At 35.7% G+C, this 19,971-nt stretch overlaps 1 protein-coding gene across 1 annotated transcript in view; it reads right to left on the bottom strand.

Annotated features, from left to right (window-relative positions):
- Ptprq (protein tyrosine phosphatase receptor type Q) overlaps nucleotides 1–19,971 on the bottom strand; it is a 181,533-nt gene that overhangs the window by 51,836 nt on the left and 109,726 nt on the right. Inside the window, exons 27-29 of the mRNA XM_027392465.2 lie at nucleotides 9,863–9,984; nucleotides 4,997–5,183; nucleotides 716–960 (exon numbers count right to left, since the gene is read on the bottom strand). Of these exons, the coding sequence (XP_027248266.1) occupies nucleotides 716–960; nucleotides 4,997–5,183; nucleotides 9,863–9,984 (554 nt within the window). The remainder of the gene's footprint in view (nucleotides 1–715; nucleotides 961–4,996; nucleotides 5,184–9,862; nucleotides 9,985–19,971) is intronic.

Raw genomic sequence — 19,971 nt, 5'->3', positions numbered from 1 at the left:
GGTGTGACATAAAATAAGTATAGGAAGAAACAATTTGGGTATATGTTCATGCAAGTGAACTTGCACAAATTTTGTACATATCTCAATGGAATGAAATGATGAAATAGCCTATTCCTGCCATTTTCTTCAAAAATTGTTTTTGTGTGTTTCACAAATCCCTTGCCATCCTGCATCTCCTTAAGTGCAGTTACTAAAAACAAAGCTCACATGTGGACACTGTAGGTGCTTCCTCAGAAAGGAAACAATTCATTACTATTCATTAAATAGATCATCACCAAATCCCACTACCCCAAACTGCAGTTATTGATGCCTTATTAGGAAAAAAAGCAAGCAGCTTTTTTTCAAACTTGACCTGTGATAGTTAATGTAAAGGTTGGAGGGTGTGCAAGGACTGGCAAATGCAACAGATTGTAGAAAGAAAAACTTGATTTAACTGATTCATATGACAATGATTTTACATATCTAGGGACATCGTCAGATTCATATATATATATATATATATATCAGGCAGCTGTCACTCTGAATGTCACTACTCTTTTATGTACTCTTTCTTTCTTCCTGGGTGCCAGGGTGCCAGCTATTCTTGTACAGGTTTCTTAGTTAATAGTACTTGCTATATTTTAGCAGGAAATAGGCTGACATGTGGTATGCACATATATTTTGGAGTGCCGACTTTATAAACTAGCTTAGGCAGTTAAAGGTTGTGGCTGCTTACACTGATGTTGTATGTGTGTCCACCTTTCAGTCCTTCTAATACTGCAATGACAGATGTGTCTGTCTTCTGGATAATGCTGAGGTTATGAATGTGGACAGCAGTAGGATCATCTTCTTGGTAAACCAATGCTTGATATACTTGGATATTTCCATTGGGTTGAGAAGGTGGAAGGAATGTTAACTGAAACTTTGTTACTTCATCTGGTATCTTCTGAAATGTCATATTGTTGGGTGGGTCCTTGGGCACTGAAAATAAAAGAGTTGATAATTATAATTTTAATTATCAATATAAAATGTATTTCCTTCACATTTCTGTTTTGAAAGACTAATTAAAGATACTATAAAAAAACATGTATTATAGAAATGAGAAAAATGACCAAGCACTGACTTTATTTCCTGGAAATTCTAGTGGTACTTCAGTTTGTCTATTTGTCTTGTGTATGTGGTCTGCGTTTAGTACTAGAGATTACATTCAGTACCTCCTATAGTATCAGCAGCCCATCTTCCACAGACTTACACAGAACATGCCTCTTTAACTTTTCTATGACTTTATTCAAAAACAACACGAATTCATAGGAAACTGTCACAAGAGGATCAGAGCTCCATGTACCCTTCCTAGAGTTCTTTGTGGTGACACTGCATGTGACTTTATTCATTGCCAATCCAGAGAACAAGCATCTATGCAGTACTGTTAGCAAGATGGCAGGCCTTGTTCTGACATCATCAATGTTTTCATGGTTTTGTGTGTGATTCACTTTTATGGAATTGTAAGCCATGTGTAGATTTCTGCAATCACCAACATGGAAAAGATAAAACTAGCTGCTCACTTAAAGAATTCTCACCTTCCATGCCTTTGCATTTTACTACATGCCTCCCTGTAATAGAATTATTCTTTATTTCTGTTGTCTTGCCACATTCAGCATATCAACAGTGTGATGGTTTTGAAGTTCACTGGAATTTATGTGTATCAATACTTCACCCTTTTTCAAAAAAAAAAATTCTCTACTTTTTTGGTGGGGGGAATCATGTGTGTGCCATGTTGAGTATGTGGAAGGCAGAGAACATCTTACAAGACTGTCCTTTCCTTCCAACATGTGGGTCCCTGGGATGGAGTTCTGGTCATTAGTCTTGGTGACAAATATCTATACCCTCTGAGTTATCTTACCAGATGTAAAATCTCCAACCACAGGAGAAAGGGAAAGCAGTCCTAATTGTCACCAACAAGTGTTTCATTTTATAGCTTAACAGGATGTGTTTAACATGGAAAGACATCTGTGATGTTTATAGTTTTTGTCATTTCCAGTAAGGCTGACATTACTATCCATACATATATAAACATAAGTTTTAGATTCTTTGTGATCATTGTTGACTATTAATTGCTTGGCCATATGGGAAGTAAATGTGTAATTTTACAAGAGACCAACAAATATTTTTCCATGCATTGATACCATTTCATATTCCTACTGGAAAGTGTCAGAGTTTAGTTTACATCTTTGCCATCATTTGGTATTATCACTACTTTTAAAATTATTACATAATTCTGTTTCAGTAGATGCATGGTTACATGATATTGTGGGTTTAATTTGCATTTAGGTAAGAGCTTATGATCTAGAAATTTTATCTTAATGTGAGTTTATTTCTTAACCATACCTCCTGATGGATGAAATATCTCTTTATGTCTTTTGACAGTTTTCTAATTGGATCTTTGCAGTTGCTGAAATGTGTAAAATTCCAGTTCATTATACTAAAATTAAAACACAGCAGGACAATTTCACATATAAATATGCATGCTAGTTGTGATAGTATGTATAAGGCTTGCAAAAGCACAAATCAGACAAAATTCGAGCATGAAGAGGGGAGTTGGGCACAATGTACCATCCCTAGTCAAGAAGCTATTGGCAACAGTTAGCTGCTGGGAAAGAAAGGGTCAGTTATCTCTGAAATTCTGGGCCATAAAAAGTTGAGTGTATTCCAGTAGGAGGCCTTACATCCAAGAATATTTGGGCAACACAAATTGGCCTTAATAAGATGGGGGCAGAAAATGGGCTAAAAGAGAAGGGACTGTACTTAGGAAGAGTTGGGGTATGGAGGCAAATATGACCAAAATCATGGAATCCTTAAAAAACTAATTAAACATTAAAGATTTTTTCTTTAGAAGACTATTATGGAAAGGAGGGTAATCATGAAGGTGATGTTAAAGAAGTTGCATATGATCAAATACAGTCATGTGAGAAATTGTCACAATGACACTCATAACTCTGTATAGTTAATACTCTGCGCCAATGAAACAATGAAACGAAAACAAACCACCCATCAAAAAAAAGCTTAGTATGTCACTAGTTATAAGAAGTTATTAAGTGAAGTGACACATGAGAAAACGATATTTTAAGATTATAGAGTACTGTTCTTTATGTCACACCATGAAAATGAATCTGTACATCTATGGTGATCTGAATGATACAGAAATCTTTCTCATCAGCCAAAATTGTCTGTGAGGAAGACAAAAGATGTAGTCTCACAGTCCAGACACCCAGGCTTCCTTAACTTCAAACTTCTCTGTAGAGAGAATCTTGCAGCCCCCCTCAAATGTGGATAAATAGCAGTGAGTAAAAATGCCAAGCAGAAAAATACATCGTTTTGTGAAATATCCCATGTTAAGTAGAAAGTTTTATAGACAAAATGAAGCTCAGTTTGGTTTAAACAGGTATTTTCTCCTTGTTTTTACACATTTACATTACTTAAGAAATATATCCTTTTTATATAAAAAGTGTTTCAGCAAATTGAGGATCAGGCTTAAGGCTGGATAAGGCAGGGAATCCTCTCAGTGTTGGCAACAATTTCCTATCCTAAAATTACACAAGGCTTTACATGATAAATTCTGTTCTCAGAGGTTTACTTTACTTTTGTTGCTAGTAGTAGTACTATTAGCTACCTCCTAGGGCAGTGGTTCTCAATCTTCCTAATGTTTCAATCCTTTAATACAGTTCCTCATGTTGTAGTGATCTCCACCACCACAAAATTATTTCATTGCTACTCCATAGCTGTAATTTTGCCACTGTTACGAATCATAACGTAAACATCTATTATGCAATCCATGGGAATTGCAACTCCCAGGTTGAGAACCACAGTTAGGACAAGACTGATAAGCCATGTTTTGTGGTATACGTGTGAGTATTTTTTTTATCAACTCTTTGTTCAAAAGAAATGTGGGGAAGAAATGTGAAAAGCACAATCAAAACACAAATCCTTGAGATAGTTGGCAGCAAAACAGAAACAAACAGAATCTTAGCAAGGAAGAAGAAAGAGTGCCTTGCAAGTTACAGTCCTCACTTTGCAGTAAATCATGGAAGACAGCATAATAAAGAAACAAGCTAAAAAATATTTTTACCTCCTCTATGTACCTCAGAGACCACAACAAATAGACCATGGCAACACACCCCTTCACCTGATATTTCCCATGACGTATCTAAAAACAAAGAACTAGGAGTCTGAAAAGGTGGGCAGGCAGGTGCTGGGAGATTCCCTTTCTACATCCATTTCCTATTCCCTTTTATGGTCTTTTTATTCATTCAGACCCTGCTCACAGGGCTAGAGGAAATCTGTGTGGATTCTGACAATTATGAAACAATCACATGATACATCATGTCACTTGATTAAGAAAACAATTGTATGTGACTTGACTCTAATATCAAATTCCTTAACCATTATCAGTCCATTTTCATTAAAAACAAATCAGGACAGACATAATGAAAGTGAAATTTTAGATAAAACATTGTTAGCAGAAAGCATTTAGACAAATTACCTGGTCGGCATAGCAATTCAATTTCTAAAACAGCGGATTTGATAATTACAAAACACAGAGTACAGTGGGGCACACTTAATGATGCTCCACATTTACAAGGATTGAATGTTTCATTTTGTTTGGTTTGGGTTTTTTTCAAGACAGGGTTTCTCTGTGTAGCTTTGGAAGCTGTTGTGGAACTTGCTCTGTAGACCAGGCTGGCTCGAACTCACAGAGATCCGCCTGCCTCTGCCTCCCGAGTGCTAGGATTAAAGGCATGCACCACCAAAGCCCAGATAAGGACTTAATGTTCTGCACATCCTACTTTGCCTCAAAAGTGTAAGTAAACTTCACTTTTTGTCAATTACACCATCACTGAATTTGATTTTCCTATGCTCTATCGATGTCTCATAGCACATGTATTTTCTCCAGAAGAATATGAGGAACTGTAAGAAAGACCAAGAGCCAAGCTCAGTTAATTGTTAGAAAAGTATTCCTTACCTGATTCTAGAGTAGTAATTACCACTTTAGCACTTGGTTTCCCTTCGGCATATGCCCTACTAACATTTCCAATAAATGCCGTGATCACCACCGAATACCTTGTGAATACTTTCAAGTCATTAATTTCTATTGTTTTGACTTCTTGATTTGACTTCACAAAGGAAATATTAAAGTCATCATTATCTACCTATGGGGAAAAAAGTTGTTATCAATTAAGACAGAAAATAATCAAAAGCTACAGGTATACTGATCTGGCCAATATTTACTCATTTGATTTGAAATCAGATCTCTCTCAGAAATCCAAAGTACTATTATAAAAGTTAATTCATTTGTAATTATTTTAACAGTTGAAAGTCAGAGACTGTAATCAACCAACCATGATCAACCAGCCTATCAATTGAATAAGCAAAAGTCTCTGTCAGAGTCAATGAAACTGTTTTCTACTTCAATAGTTTATAGTAGAAAACTTGTATGTAGGTTTTGGTGCCTAATCACCCAGCATTCAAATGCTAAATTGGTCAATTAACTCTATTTGTCAAGACACTCATGCAGTCTTAGTTTCTATTGGAGTGATAATACTAAATTATTCTGTCTTCTTGAGAATTTATAAAGAACCGATCTAAAGTACTTGACATGGAGATTTTGATTACTCTGAAAAATTATGCTCTGTAACATAATTCAGAAGGCATAAATAGTTAAATTACATTTATATACTTTTAACTAAATCATAACTGTGAGAGGATAACTTCTTTTTGAAATGTACATTGATATGTTCTGCCCGTTTTACTTTTTCTTTTTCTAATTTTATTTCATTTACTTTTATTTTCAAGATTATAATATAATTGTAACTGTTCCCCTTGCCTCCCTTCCCTCCAAAACTTCTACATTTCCCTCCCTGTTCTCCACATTCATGTTCCTTCAGGTTCTTTTTTCACTAATTATAATTAGAGATCAAAAAATGTCTAGCCTACCACTGTTAGATATATCAGTGGTGATGGACACAATTTACTATAAACATCATAACTGAAACACATGGACAAATGAGGTACCTTTAGCTATATTAAATGTGGTACATGTTTTTTTTTTTTTCCAAATACAGGTTTTCGTTGATGGAAGTTTTTGCCCAACACTCTAGACATCAAACATGGCTAAAGCTTTTAGTATTAAATAGAAGGGCTTTGGGAAAATGATTTAGTATATAAGTGCTTGTTATACAACATGGGGACCTTAGTTTGGATCCCAAGCATCTCTATAAAGGACAGGTGAGGCAGGCCACATCTATTACCCCAGCACTGGGGTAGAAGAAGTAAAGCAGGCAGATGTCGACAGTCCATTTGCCAACCAGTCCAGCCAGACTCTAAGATACCAGTTGTTTGATAATCTAAGTTGGAATCCCAGCACTCATTCTAGGAGGCACACAATTGCCTATAACTTCAGCTCCAGGAGATCTGGTGCCCTCTTCTGAACTCCAGGGTTACCTGCACTCATGTGTACATACCAACACACACACACACACACACACACACCTTTCAAAATAAACCTACACATTTTCATTTACCATTGCGTGTCTGAGAGATGTCACAAACCATGAGATGGACAATGTTAACCTATGACTTTCACAAATATTTACACACACACACACACACACACAGAGAGAGAGAGAGAGAGAGAGAGAGACAGAGACAGAGACAGAGAGACAGAGAGAGAGAGAGAGAGAGAGAGACCATGTACATATAACAAATTAATAAGGACTTTCCTGAAACAAATTTGGGAAAATTCTAAACCCTTCAATGCATATTATTCACTGTGTATTGTAGGTTTTATGACTATGAAGATAATTTTTGCCTTGCCTGTCCTTTGAAACACTGAGAAATGAATTTTGAAGTTACTAAATTGTTTATTTAAATTTGGTTTATAAAGAAGATGCTGCGATGAGAAACACACTAAAAGGCTAATAAAAACCAGCATCACAGTCAAAAAGTTCATTTATTATACAAAGCACTAGAGAGAGATAGCCAACTTCTCTAAAATGGTAGAAAACCTTTTCAACGTACAAATTCTATTCATCAAGCACAATACTCTTGGTACAAAATGTTAGTATTTGATTAGGCATCAACACTTAAATTCACATAAAACATGGATTTTTAATTTTTCCTCATGATTAGGCTGTTATTCATATTGAATAATAACTATCTAGAGATAACAAATAATCACTGTAAGGGAATATGAGGCTCCCATACTCTTGATTATTACAGAGAGAATTTACTAACATGTAAAGATTTTGTCACTCATATTAGTTTAATAAAATACTAAATAGCCAATAAGCAGGCAGGAAGTATAGGTAGGTCTACCAGACGAGGAGAATTCTGGGAAGAGGAAAGGCAGAGAGACACAGTCATCAGCCAGATGCAGAGGAAGCAAGATGAGAATGCCTTACTGATAAAAGGTGCCAAGTCACAAAGATAAGAATTATGGGTTAATGTAAGTTGTAAGAGCTTGTTAGTAATAAGCCTGCACAATAGGCCAAACAATTTACAGTTAATATAAGTCTCTTTTGTTTATTTGGAACTAAAGGGCTGAAGGACCAGGCTGCACAGAAACTTCGTCTACATGAGGTAAATTTATAGATTTCAGGTGACTCTCTGTAGCTCTATAGCTACAGAGCAACAGAGATAAAATTTTAGTCTAGTTCTTCCATGATTTAAAACCATCTGTCATGCAATAAAATGAGTGATCTCTGATCGTGTAAAAAGATCTCTTTACATATTACACTATTCACTATTTTCTACTTGTCCAGTTGATAACAATATTAACTAGTAAAATTTTAACATGACACATGTGTTCTACTGTGTATTTACGATTTTTTAAATCCTAAAAATATAATTGCAGATCCTCAGACAGCATCTACATAAGTTCATGACCTCTCCATCAGAAGACCTACTCCATGTTGATTGCTAGTAACCACATCTACTTACCCAGAATGAAGCCTCAAGTCATGTGAGTCCTATATCCCAAGATTGCTTGCTCATCATTTTATCACCTATTATTGCTATGAAACCACTCCAGCCTTTAACTATAACATCATATTGGATGGTCAGCATCTGAACTCCAGATTTCCCTCTCCCAACTCTGCCTCCTCTTTATGTTTCACTTCTTGACCCACTACTGTCATTCCTGTTTGCTATAATGCTGTCCAATGCCCAAATTCCTCCATGGGTTTGATTTACTCTGGGAAGCCACCTCTATACTCTATCCTCACAACAGATATTTATAATTACTTCATTATCTCCCCCACAGCATCATGCTTTGCCCTATAATTGTTCATAGTGCTATGTATGCTACAAGAATGTGAGCTATGTAAAAGCCAAATTTTTATATCCTAATCTTGTCTTAGTGTATAGAAGTTATTCAAATTACGTAAGAGAATAAAGGTAATAAAAATAATCACAGAACACAATAATTTTTACTGGAATTAACCGAGTTGGTACCTTTGCCTGTTCATCTTCCTACCCTGCTTTCCTTAATCCCACTTGCTCAATTTTAAGGTCAGGAAGAATGCTGTAACAATGAGATTACAAAATCATTCTATAACCTTTTTTTTTCTTTTCTGTAAGCATAAGCAAATTCTAGAGGGTGGTGTCTTTCTTTAATGAAGAATCATTCATAATTACCTTTTTATAACTTGCATTAAATACATATTCCCAGGGCACTCATATTATTTGTTTTTAATCTATTAATGTACCAAGATCATCACAAATATACTCTAAAAAAAGAAGCAAAAACTGAACAATGTGTGGGAGAAGACATTAAAATCTCATTTCATTTTAATGATAGCAGGGCTTTTGAGACAGAAGCATCTCCTTTAAAAATTAATATATTTACCTGTTCCATGGTTAGCCTCATCTGCCCCTGGAATACAAGCTACTTTATAATAAGCAATGATTATTCCTCTCCCAGGAGCTCTACATATGTATGCAGTTCTGCTAATGTAGCTGCAGGCAGAAGTTTCACTACCACACTTCTCAAACTCATGCCTATGTTGTACTCATTGCTTACTTCTCAGATTTATTCCCTGTTTCCAAGTAACACACCTTACAATCATCCTTGATTCTTGTTCTCACTCACCATCAGAAGTTAGTTGAGTTTTCAACAATCTCACAGACTTAAACTGTTTCTCATCTGGATTCTTTTCTATGCTTCCTCTGATTTTATCATTTAGCTCTCTCTTTTTTTGCCCATTTATTCTAACAGTTTCCTCCCCCTGAACTGGACTGCATCTCAGATACAGAATACAGAATACTAAAAGAAGCAATCAGCCTGCTAGAGTGATAAAAATCTTACCACGCCACTGTTTTAGTTACCCAAATGGCACCATGAATATAAAAGTCAGTGTCCAAAACATAGGTCTAGCTACATGTCTCAATATGCCAAGTTTTAAATGCCATGACATGGAATGGGTATATTATTGTTTTTGAAAAGATGATTCTTTTTCTTTGAAATCTCTCTTCTCATTTCTCTTCCTCCAACCTTTTTTTTTTTCAAGATTTAGCTCTTTACTTTCTGGGAGATTGCTTCCTGAATGCCTCTTCCTTCTTATTTTTTTTCTAAAAGATCCTTTTCACTGTATTTTAAAACAAATTTTGTAACTTTCTGATATATGCATAGTTTTTGCCCTAAGAATAAATGCAACAAGCATTGAACTAAAGCTATTTTGTTGAGCAGTTGGTAACTGAAGAGTTAATGCCTAAGCTAAACAATCTATGAAAGGTCTAAGGACCATGGTACAAAATCAAAACTCTGACTAGATAATTTGCCTCATGACCTGTGTTTTATACTGTCTTTCAGAGTAGGTAAGACATGCCTTACCGATTTGACATCAATCAAGTAGAACATTGGTCCAGTTATGACAGCAGGTTCACTCCAGCTGATATTGATACCAAAGGGGGATGTTGCAACCACATGCACATTTTCAGGAGGACCATCAGGAGCTGCAACAATAGGAAATCAATTACTCTGCCACATTAGTTCGTACTTGCTACAGTATAAAAGGAAAGACCATGGAAAATGGATAGTCACAATGAATTAATTATACATTCATTTACAGATCACAAACATGTTAAAGGTTAATCATAGGACCAGATTGTAAAAACTACTTTCTATACATAATTAACTTCCACATAAAATAATTAAAATTGTAATACATGATATTTAAATTTGACATAATATCTTTAAAAGAAAGCATAATTATATAATTTGTGTTATTTAAATAACTAGGCACAACCTAAGATGATTCACACATATTTGATTATTGAAAGAGGCAAAAATCACAGTTGAAGATGGGAATTAGTATAAAATGTTGCCATTATTTAACATGTCATCTTGTGATTGTAAATTGAGTCAGTTTTATGTTTTCTTTGAGGGCTAGAGGAAGATATTGTTATGCAGTCATTCTGGTCTTTATTAGACATGTAAACATCAGTTATATTCATGGTTAACCATGATTTAGGAAATCATGTGTGTGTATTTTCAGTTTGTAAATTAACTAGAAGTAGAAGGGTGCTGATATAGAGTCCATATAGGGGTGCTGCTTATTGGCTTGTTCCTTATGGCTTGCTCAGCCTGCTTTCTTATACAATGCAGGACCACTCTCCCAGGAAAAGCAACACTTGCCCTGACTCCATCACTCACTAATTAAGACTACTTTTTATGCCAGCCTAGAGCTCTCATCCAGTGGCTGATGGAAGCAGAGGCAGACACCCACAGATACACACTGAACTGAACTCTGGAACCTAGATGCAGAGAGGGAGGAATGAAGATTAAAGAGGTCGGTACCAGGCTGGTGAAACCCACAGAAACAGCTGGCCTGAACAATGGGGAGCACATGGACCCCAGACTGCTGTCTGGGAGGCCAGCACAGGACTGATCTAGACCCCTGAATATGGATGTCAATTAGGTGGCCTCCGCACTCTAGGGGGCCCCTGGTAGTGGATTAGTATTTTTCCCTGGTGTAAGAAGGGCCTTTAAGAGACCATCCCACGTGAAGGGATGCACTCTTGGCCTGTACACATGGGGGAGGGCCTAGATTCGGTCCAGGATCATGTGGTGGACTTTGGGAAGCCACCGTCAAGGGCCCTACCCTGCCTGGGGAGTGGAGGGTAGATGGGGTGGGGGGCAGGTGGGAAGTTGGGAGAGGGTTGAGGAGAAGGGAGGGAGAAGGGATTGACATATGAAGCAAGCTTGTTCCTAATTTCGACTAATAATTTTTTTAAAAAAAAGAAAATATTCTATAGCTGGAACTTATGGAGGCATTTCCTTAATTGAAGTTCCTTCATCCCAGATGACTTCATCCTGTGTCAAGCTGACATGAAGCTAACCAACACATTAAATATGATTTAATATTCTTCTCCATTCCTGTAAATCAAAACAGCAAAATGTTGCTGCTTAGGATCTCACTGCAAAGGCTACAGATATATTACTCTAGAAATGAGCTCCTAATGTCTAGCAAGCTGATGGAGAGTCACACAGTACAAAACAAAAAGATCCAGAATCTCTAAATTCAGGAAATAGAGTTATCACTGGGTGAGGAATGCTCATTGAATTAAACATAAGGAACAATCCCCAAAGAGTAACTTTGGAATCTAGTTATGGAGCACTTGATCTCTATACTGAAGAATGTGGAGTTCATTCTTTAAATATAAGGATGGCACAACCGAGAAAAGGAATGTTTGTTCAGCATTTAGGAAGACAACTCAGTTAGCTGAGGAACAAGTAGACACTTTGATATGAATTAAATCAAGCCACTGTTAATATCCAATAAAACTGGTTGGTGCCATGCTATTGGATTTCACAGCCTCTGTGCAAATGAATTTTAAAAAATCAGAAAATTTGTTACATATTGAGATGTCATCAGTAAGGTAGGTGTGTGTATTGGAAATGAGTAACACAGTCTGAAGAGACCCAAGTTCATTTCAGTATCAGATAGGCATTTACAGCATTACTGTACTTTGTATGTGCCCCTCTAAAATTTAGGTGTTGAAGCATTACAGTTAAAGTGATGACATAACAAAGCACATCACCCTAAGAGGTGATGAGTTTTGAGAGTTCCTCATATAGGGAGTAGGTTTAAGGACCATATACATGAAGCTTCACAGAATATTCAGTTAATCTGCTCTTCAGCCTTCCATCTAGTGAGGATATAGCACGTCTTCTCCCCAGGGAATGTAACCCTCACCAGATGACCAAATATCCTAGTGCTTGTATCTTTCACTTCCCACCCTCTAGATTACTATGAGTAAATAAATCCATATTCTTTATTAGTTATCTTGTCTCACAGCTAGCAGCATAGGGCGTGGTGAGCAATTTGGGTAGCAAAGTTAGTTCCTGTAATATATTGGTATACTTTAATAATAGCATTGAAAAGCAAAATCAATCCTGCTTATACATTGAGTAAAAATGGAAGAGCAAGTGACTACCTGAAGATTCAGTGTTCTTCAAGGCTAATGCTAGAGTCTTTTTAGAATGTCCTCAGCAAAAATTTCCAAATACCATAGATTATTATCATGGAGTAGAAGAAGCCACTGTAGACTAAGACTCCTGATGTCTACTTCATACTTGAAGGGTTATGTCCCTTATATTCTAGAAAGCAGAAGGGCAAGATAGCTAAATGCTCTATGAGGTCTCTTTTACAGGAACCTTAATCCCATTCATGAAGGGAGGAGCCTTTCATGTACTGCTTACCCTACAAATCAACTAGAGCAAATGAGAAAAAGTTTCTCGAACCTAGATGATTTGTCTCTATGCAATAACCAAGCTCAGAGCTGCTAGGATTGCACTTAAAGTCAGGATGCTCCACCAGGCAAGTTCTTCTTCTTGCCATTGTCCTAACATAATGAACAATGATTGAGATTTGCTTTGATTTGGGGGTGCTGATTTGAGATTTGTTTCTGTATTGATAGTAGATTGGTTTTTGAAATATTTTCAAGAGAATATGTCTACATCTTCTTGGTCTCCAGTCTGCGTCTTTAAGTCTCTGCTAAGAGACGATCCAGATCTCTCTCCTAGGAAGACCTGGATTTACCAGTACATCTGTATACCAGCTCAGATAGAAGTAAAATGCCTTGCATAAAAATGACTTTTTATTTCTTCCTGTAAAATGTCAACCCTGCAAGCATTCCTTCAATGCAAACAATCAAAGCACCCATCAGGGAGTGCCAGATACCCCAAGCAGAGCAGAGAGAAACATGGCATTAAGAAATCACTCAAGACACATCCACCCACACATGCAACTAAATATTTTATGTTCCATACACTGATCAAACAATTTTTTTAAATCAAGCTATCCTGACCCTTGCTGATCTTTGCAAAATGTCATTTATGGAGCTCTCTGTGGTTCTTCTTTCATAGTTTCTTTCTTTTAAGAAATAATCACTCTAAACTACATTTGCACTTCCAGTAAATTTAATGATAAAATGCCTGTTTTACACAAAAGTAACTTGGGTCAACACTTCTGTGAAAAAATTCATATTTCATCAACTAGAGCTATGAAAGAACTCCTACATAAAAACTATGAAATGCCAATAAATACACATAACAAATATAGGAGTATAGTACTTGTATGTAAAAAAATGTATGCATTCTATCTGAAGAAATTACAAATAATTATTTAAGTCGTGGTAAATTTATAAGAAACATTTAAAATGTCAAGCTATCATCTTTTATGATCAAGCATTTAATTATTTTATCAGTTTTCAAATTAAATAAGCACTCAGATATCTAGCATTATTTTCTTCTTTGGATACAGTGTGCGGTAGTCTATTACTATAGACACATAAAAAAGAAAATAAAAATACTTAGCTAAATACTAAAATAAAGGAAGATGAGATGGGCAAAGCTATGAGGAGCTCAAAACTGTAGCAATTTGAAAGCTCAATAAGTTTTAAGCATCTTTAGGAGACATTGTTTGTCTCCCATAAACTGTCACATCCTGATTTAGGATTGTTTGTGAAATGAATCTAGTCACTAATGGACCAAGATATCACTCTACCCTTTCTCTTATAAATCATAGCAATTTACTCAGTAGGCATGATCTATCCTTATTCTCTCATTTCCCATAATCCAATCACTTCCTCTCATGAGCACTCTCCCTCTGGTTTTCACAATAATGCATTTTCTGCAACTAATAACCGTCATTTCCTGATTTTCATGCTTCTATCCTTGCACAGGAATGCGGGTCTTATGTGGGTCAGGGTCATCTTTCCCATCCATCTGTGTCTCCATGCTAAGAGTGTTAGCTGAAAGGTGAGTCTGGATACACCATCATTTTGCCTAGTCCATATAAATGTTTGACTGCCCCCAAGTCTAAACCACTTGAAGAACCAATATGTTTTGGTGTGTCTGATATTACACAATCAGTAGTGTCACATTTAAAGCCTTTTTCAGAGTGTTGCCTTCTACACATCCTTATAAGTTAATGTTGAAACCATTATAGTAAATGCTCAATAGTTGTTTAAAGTGTATCATTCTGTGGGTTAATTTCCTAGAAGCATACATGTTAAATAAAAATAAGAAGTAAGAGCAGTTCACGGGGTTGAAAATCCCGAGCTCTATAAATTGTAATTCAAATTTTCTGTATGTCTATTTTCATTCAAGTTCAGTTTAAGCTTTATTTGAAAATGCCTCCTAGTCGGTTATGGTAGTTCAGAATCTGATAGGCTGGATCATAAGACTCATAACAACCATCATCACTAAGTGAAGGGTTCTCGGGCTTCTGTGTTGCAAAGTATCAACAACCTCTAGGATTGTGAGCTGAATCTGATGCAGGACCTGGAAGAATTAGCTTTGTGTTCCATGTTTCTCTAAAGACTAGAGAAAATCTAGTCTAGGTTGTGTATCTTAAAGGACCTGAGCATCAAAGACTCCCAAAGAAACATAGCATTAAATTTACAATGTTTCCACACAGTAGGAGCATCTCAGTGTGTGCCTCTGTCCACTGGTGCCATGAATGAGATAACTGGTTGTCTTTCTCTAGAGCCCTGTGGTTTCCTTGGCTGGAATAGAATAACACTGTTGGAATATAAAATATTTCCTACCATGTTACAAACTGTAATTTTGCTGTACAGTTATTCACAACTACATGATAGCACCATAAAGAGCAGGTACTGCAAACCTAAGAATTTGTCAAACTGCACCATATAATGATTATGGAAAATGATTGATGGATGCTCACAGTATTAGGCTTTATCATATAGTTTTATAGGTATTTCATCTAATTCTTAAAGGGGTTACCTGTTACCATTTCAGATCAATTTACAAAGAAAATGCAATGAAAGGAATGCAAAACACAAAGAAAACCCATTCTAACACTAACATTGCCAGATAAGAATTAAAGTATTTCAATATTGTACTAGATTTAGAATGATATATCTTTTTCTAGAATTATATTATATTTACAAAATTACTTTGCAAAATAGTGACTTTAGACCAGCAGCATCCATATCATCCTCAATAATCATAAAAAAGCAACTACCAACTATGCCATACTTCACACTAAATGAATTGAACCCCAGGGAAAAGTATAATTAACTATGCACCCAGGACAGTTATTTATTGTACATATGTAAGGAGCACTGCTTTCTAATGTCAATATTCTTTTGGAAATGTAGTAAGGATGGTAGAAATGGGGATAGATTAGTGGCTTCCTGGTTCTGGAAGGCTGGGAGGATTTAGTGTAGGAATTAGGAGCCAGTGTTCAACCCGGGGATGCTCGCCTCTGGGCTCAGCCACTCCAGACTGGTCTACTGCTATGTCATCATGGTTATGAATAAGTAAGCTTACTGCTACCATTGCTTCTTCCAGGCTCCAAAGTTTCTAGAATATAGTAGGCCACTGTGTTCCATAAAAGCATAAGGAAATAAACCCAATTCCATTCTGTCTTGGAAAGTGACCCTTAATTAACAAAAAAAATATCATTCAAGTAAGACAAGAAACAGAATAGAACATGAGGGTCAAAATGGCACAATTTATGTAATATAATCATTTGGGTAACATTAAAGAAAATTTAAAAACAAGGGATTAAAATAGCTTCCAAGGTATACTTAGAGGGTATGTATGTTACGGAAAGCCCCATCCCATTCATTTATGATTACAGATGCTTGGATTATTGCTAAAAAATGTGGCTAAATATATTCAGATTTTTCTTAGACCAATTGCTTAGAGTTAATAATATCGCACAGTGATATTTCTTATAATTTCATGTACCTTTTTATTTCTAATATTGAAGAAAATCATACAATTTGCTCATACATATGATATTTTAAAAGTGTTTACTTATATTCTTAAAATATTGACTGTAAAAATCACTTTCTGACAGTATATAATTGATGATTTTTAATAGGTTAAGTTTAATATAGCCTTGCTAATATTTTTGTCAATTATTATATTGACAGATGCTCTTTGTAACAATATTTAGAACTGTTCATCTCTTGATAATGTCTATACTGTTACTGAGCTGCCTTCCCCACCCCACTTTCTTTTCAAAAAATGTCTCTGTGTGCATCGCAGGCTGCTTTTGAAGTCAGTGTGGATACTAGACATGACCTCAAACTCATTATCTCTCACCTCTACTTCTCAAGTGCTGAAATTTCGTGTGTATACAGCCATTCTTGGTCTACTGTCCCTTTTATAACACTCAGAGGATTTCTCCAGTCCTCCTAAGGTGTGAGAGTGCAGGCTTAATGCTGCAGATGAACAAAGCACATGATTGTACAGGTGTATTGTCTTTAAGCCTGTGCGAGTACATTACATGTTTGTGTCTTAAGACTCCTGTTGCTATCAATCTCCTGAACAATGGAACCTACAGCTCTCAGTTCAGTTACCCAGACTGAGAAAAGTAATTATCAGTATCACCTAGCTAGAAATCCGAAACTTACAACTGAGAGCAGCTTGTAAGATATACTGATGCAAGATGCAACAGTGCCACAAATGTAATTGAAGTAGAAAACCATGTTTTGATTTTATATAAGGCCCATTCCATAAGATGGACCCACACCTCACACTGCTAAAGTGTCAGAGAACCTGAGATAACTTAGGTCTGGAGTCCTAAAGAAAAATCTACTACTGTTAGTCTGCTAAAGGATCACAGCAATATGACGACTCTTGATAGCATGATGCTGTATGTGTATATCAATGCATCATTCAACTCTCATCAGAAAAGCTTCTTCTTGGAGTAGAGAGGAATTAACAGAGACCTGCAAGTGGACAATGTGCTGAGAGTGAGAGACTTTGGAGCAACTTTCCTAAATGGAAGGTCTTTATCAAATCCTTCCCCTTAAAACTCAGGGGTCTATATGAAAGATGAGCCCAAAAGATTGTAAGAGTCAGAGGTCATGGATGGCCCCCCAAAACTGTCCCATCCAGATACACAGGCCTGGTGAACATGTGAACTTACAGCGTCTGTGACAGCATGCACAGGACCTGAACAAATTCAAATGAGATTTTAAAAATAAAATACCAACAAGGAAAAGGCAAAGTGTATATAAAGTCACCCCCCTGTCCAAGAAGCTATTTCAGATTTATAACTGCTATAAAAATGAAAATCAGATTTCTCCAATGAACTATTATATCACTGGTATACCAACTATATTCCAGAACAGGCCCTAGTCCCAAAAGTACTTGGCCAACACAAAACAGACCCATATCTTTCATGTGCGTTTTTGTTTGTTTGTTTTAGTATTTTTTATTTATATTAATTTTTGCTTTCCTGTTCTGATTTTTATTTTTATTCTTTGGATTTTTGTTCTTAGAAAGAGAAGTGGGTAAGGAGGTGGAGAAGGAGGATCTGGTCAGAGTTGGGAAAAAAGAAAGAATATTACCAAGATATATTTTATGAAAATACATAAGTAACAGTTTCAATAACAAATAAGTATCTGAGATATAGCAAACATGTTTCTTTTTATTTAGCATTTTCCATAGTCAGCTATGAGTTTTCATAATATCTTTTAAAATGAAAAAGCAGCTGAATTTTCGATGATTTGGTAACTATTGGTAGTGAGGCAGAGTTATAAACCCAAACTCCCAACACAGTAATCCTCCTTCACAGATCTTTCTGAAGCAAATGAAAGACTATTCTCTGTAGAGTGAAAGCAAATCCAAATAAAAATGAGATTTGAAGTTGGTGCCATGAAAGGAGGGGACTGTTTTAATTCTGGAAGGACAAACTAGAGTTGAGCAATGAATAAGACAGAAGGCATCTCCTTCCTACTCTGTGGAGAGTGGGTTCTAAAAATTCTGACGTTTAAAAACCTTTATAATGTATTTTCCTTGAATTTAATAAATTTGCCACAAACAGTCTTTTTGCTTATGTTAATGTAATCTCAATAAAATAGTTTTCACTTTTTATTGATTCTTTGTGGACTTCACATCATGCATCCTGATTCCATTGATTTCCCCATCACTTTCTATCGACCCTTTGCTCTTGCAACCTTCTCCCCGCTAAAACATAAAATTAAATACAATTAAAAGAAAGAAAAAATCTCTTTGCAGAAGCTGTAGTGTGACACAGTGAGTCACACAGTATACACTATACTCAATACATCTTTACTTGTAAGTGTTCATTGCAACGAGTCATTGGTCTGGTTCGAGGCTTCTGGCTTCTGTTACATTATGGATAAGGGGTCCTCACTAGAACTTTTCTTGCGTATCCTGTTGTTTGTGTTGAATTCTGGAACATTTATTTAGTAATTTGGAAAAGCTCATTTAACACTAATATAAATAAATAATAACATGAAACTTTATATGCTTACTATCCATCTCTTAAGATTACTTTACCCAACTATCTTTACTGGTACAGTAGTACCCTAGATATAAATATTGTGCTCTCCCTTTCTTTTCTAAATAATCTTCCTTTACTGTGTACATTTATTATACTTCATTATGTCAGCAAGTTGTTTATGTACTTTGAATTCTTCAATCATTCAAAAGGTATCAATTACTGTCAATGTTTAGATTCATTTTAGAAAGTTATTTCTTCACTCTTTGAAATCCTGACAGAAATATGATGTACATACTTATTTCCTGTTTAAGGATTCAGACTTATGCTGATTAATAAAAAGAAAACCAAAGACTTTTAAAAAATATTAAGTGCTAAACCTATCCTACATGAAGAGTAATTCACTGGATGAATTTTACTTCTAACAATACCTATAAAATATTGGAAGGACAATATTCTGAAAACAACTAAGAAAATTTATATGAATTACTTTGAAACATAGATTTGAAATTGAAATGCTTTTTCACCAAGTCACATTTAATATCTATAGTACATCATAGATACAAACACATGGAGGGTGGAAGTATGCATAAGTAATGGTTACCTGATTTTTTTTCTACCATTAAGGCACTCAAAGTCCCATCAACAAAAAGAAATTATGATGCAATTTGTTCAATATTTTAGAAATACACCACATGGGGAGGCAAGAGCAGGAAGGAAAGTGTCTTGCAGGATTTTTTTAAATATACAAAGTTGAAAGAAAAGCTACTCTTCAAAACAGGATGGAAGGACACTAAGAGCAGCAGAAATATAGGAGCATAAAGGCATAAATGTCTGTCTAAAGATTACTGAAAGATATGCAAGCAAAAACATCAAAAAATTTTATCAGGGAAGTGTTGTGGTAGAAATGAGAAAACAGGACAGACATCCAAGTATCTCCTACTAATTAAGAAGATGAATATGGAGAAAAATAAATACAAACATAAGAAAAATTTAAACAAAAAAGTCCTTGTATGAATAGCCAAAAATAAGAACTGAGAACAATTCCTTGGTTGGGTAGCCATGTTCAACAAATGCTGAACCAGGAAACAAAAAGGAAGGAAAGACAGGTCATGGTATAGAGGGGACTGGCAATTGAATCTTTGAAAATATAGGTCTAATATAGGTCTAATATAAAATTATTAGACCTATAACATGAATATCCAGGTCT

Source organism: Cricetulus griseus (assembly GCF_003668045.3).
Source record: "Cricetulus griseus strain 17A/GY chromosome 1 unlocalized genomic scaffold, alternate assembly CriGri-PICRH-1.0 chr1_0, whole genome shotgun sequence".
Taxonomy (NCBI): Eukaryota; Metazoa; Chordata; class Mammalia; order Rodentia; family Cricetidae; genus Cricetulus; species Cricetulus griseus.
This window is presented reverse-complemented; position numbering and strand designations above follow the sequence as displayed.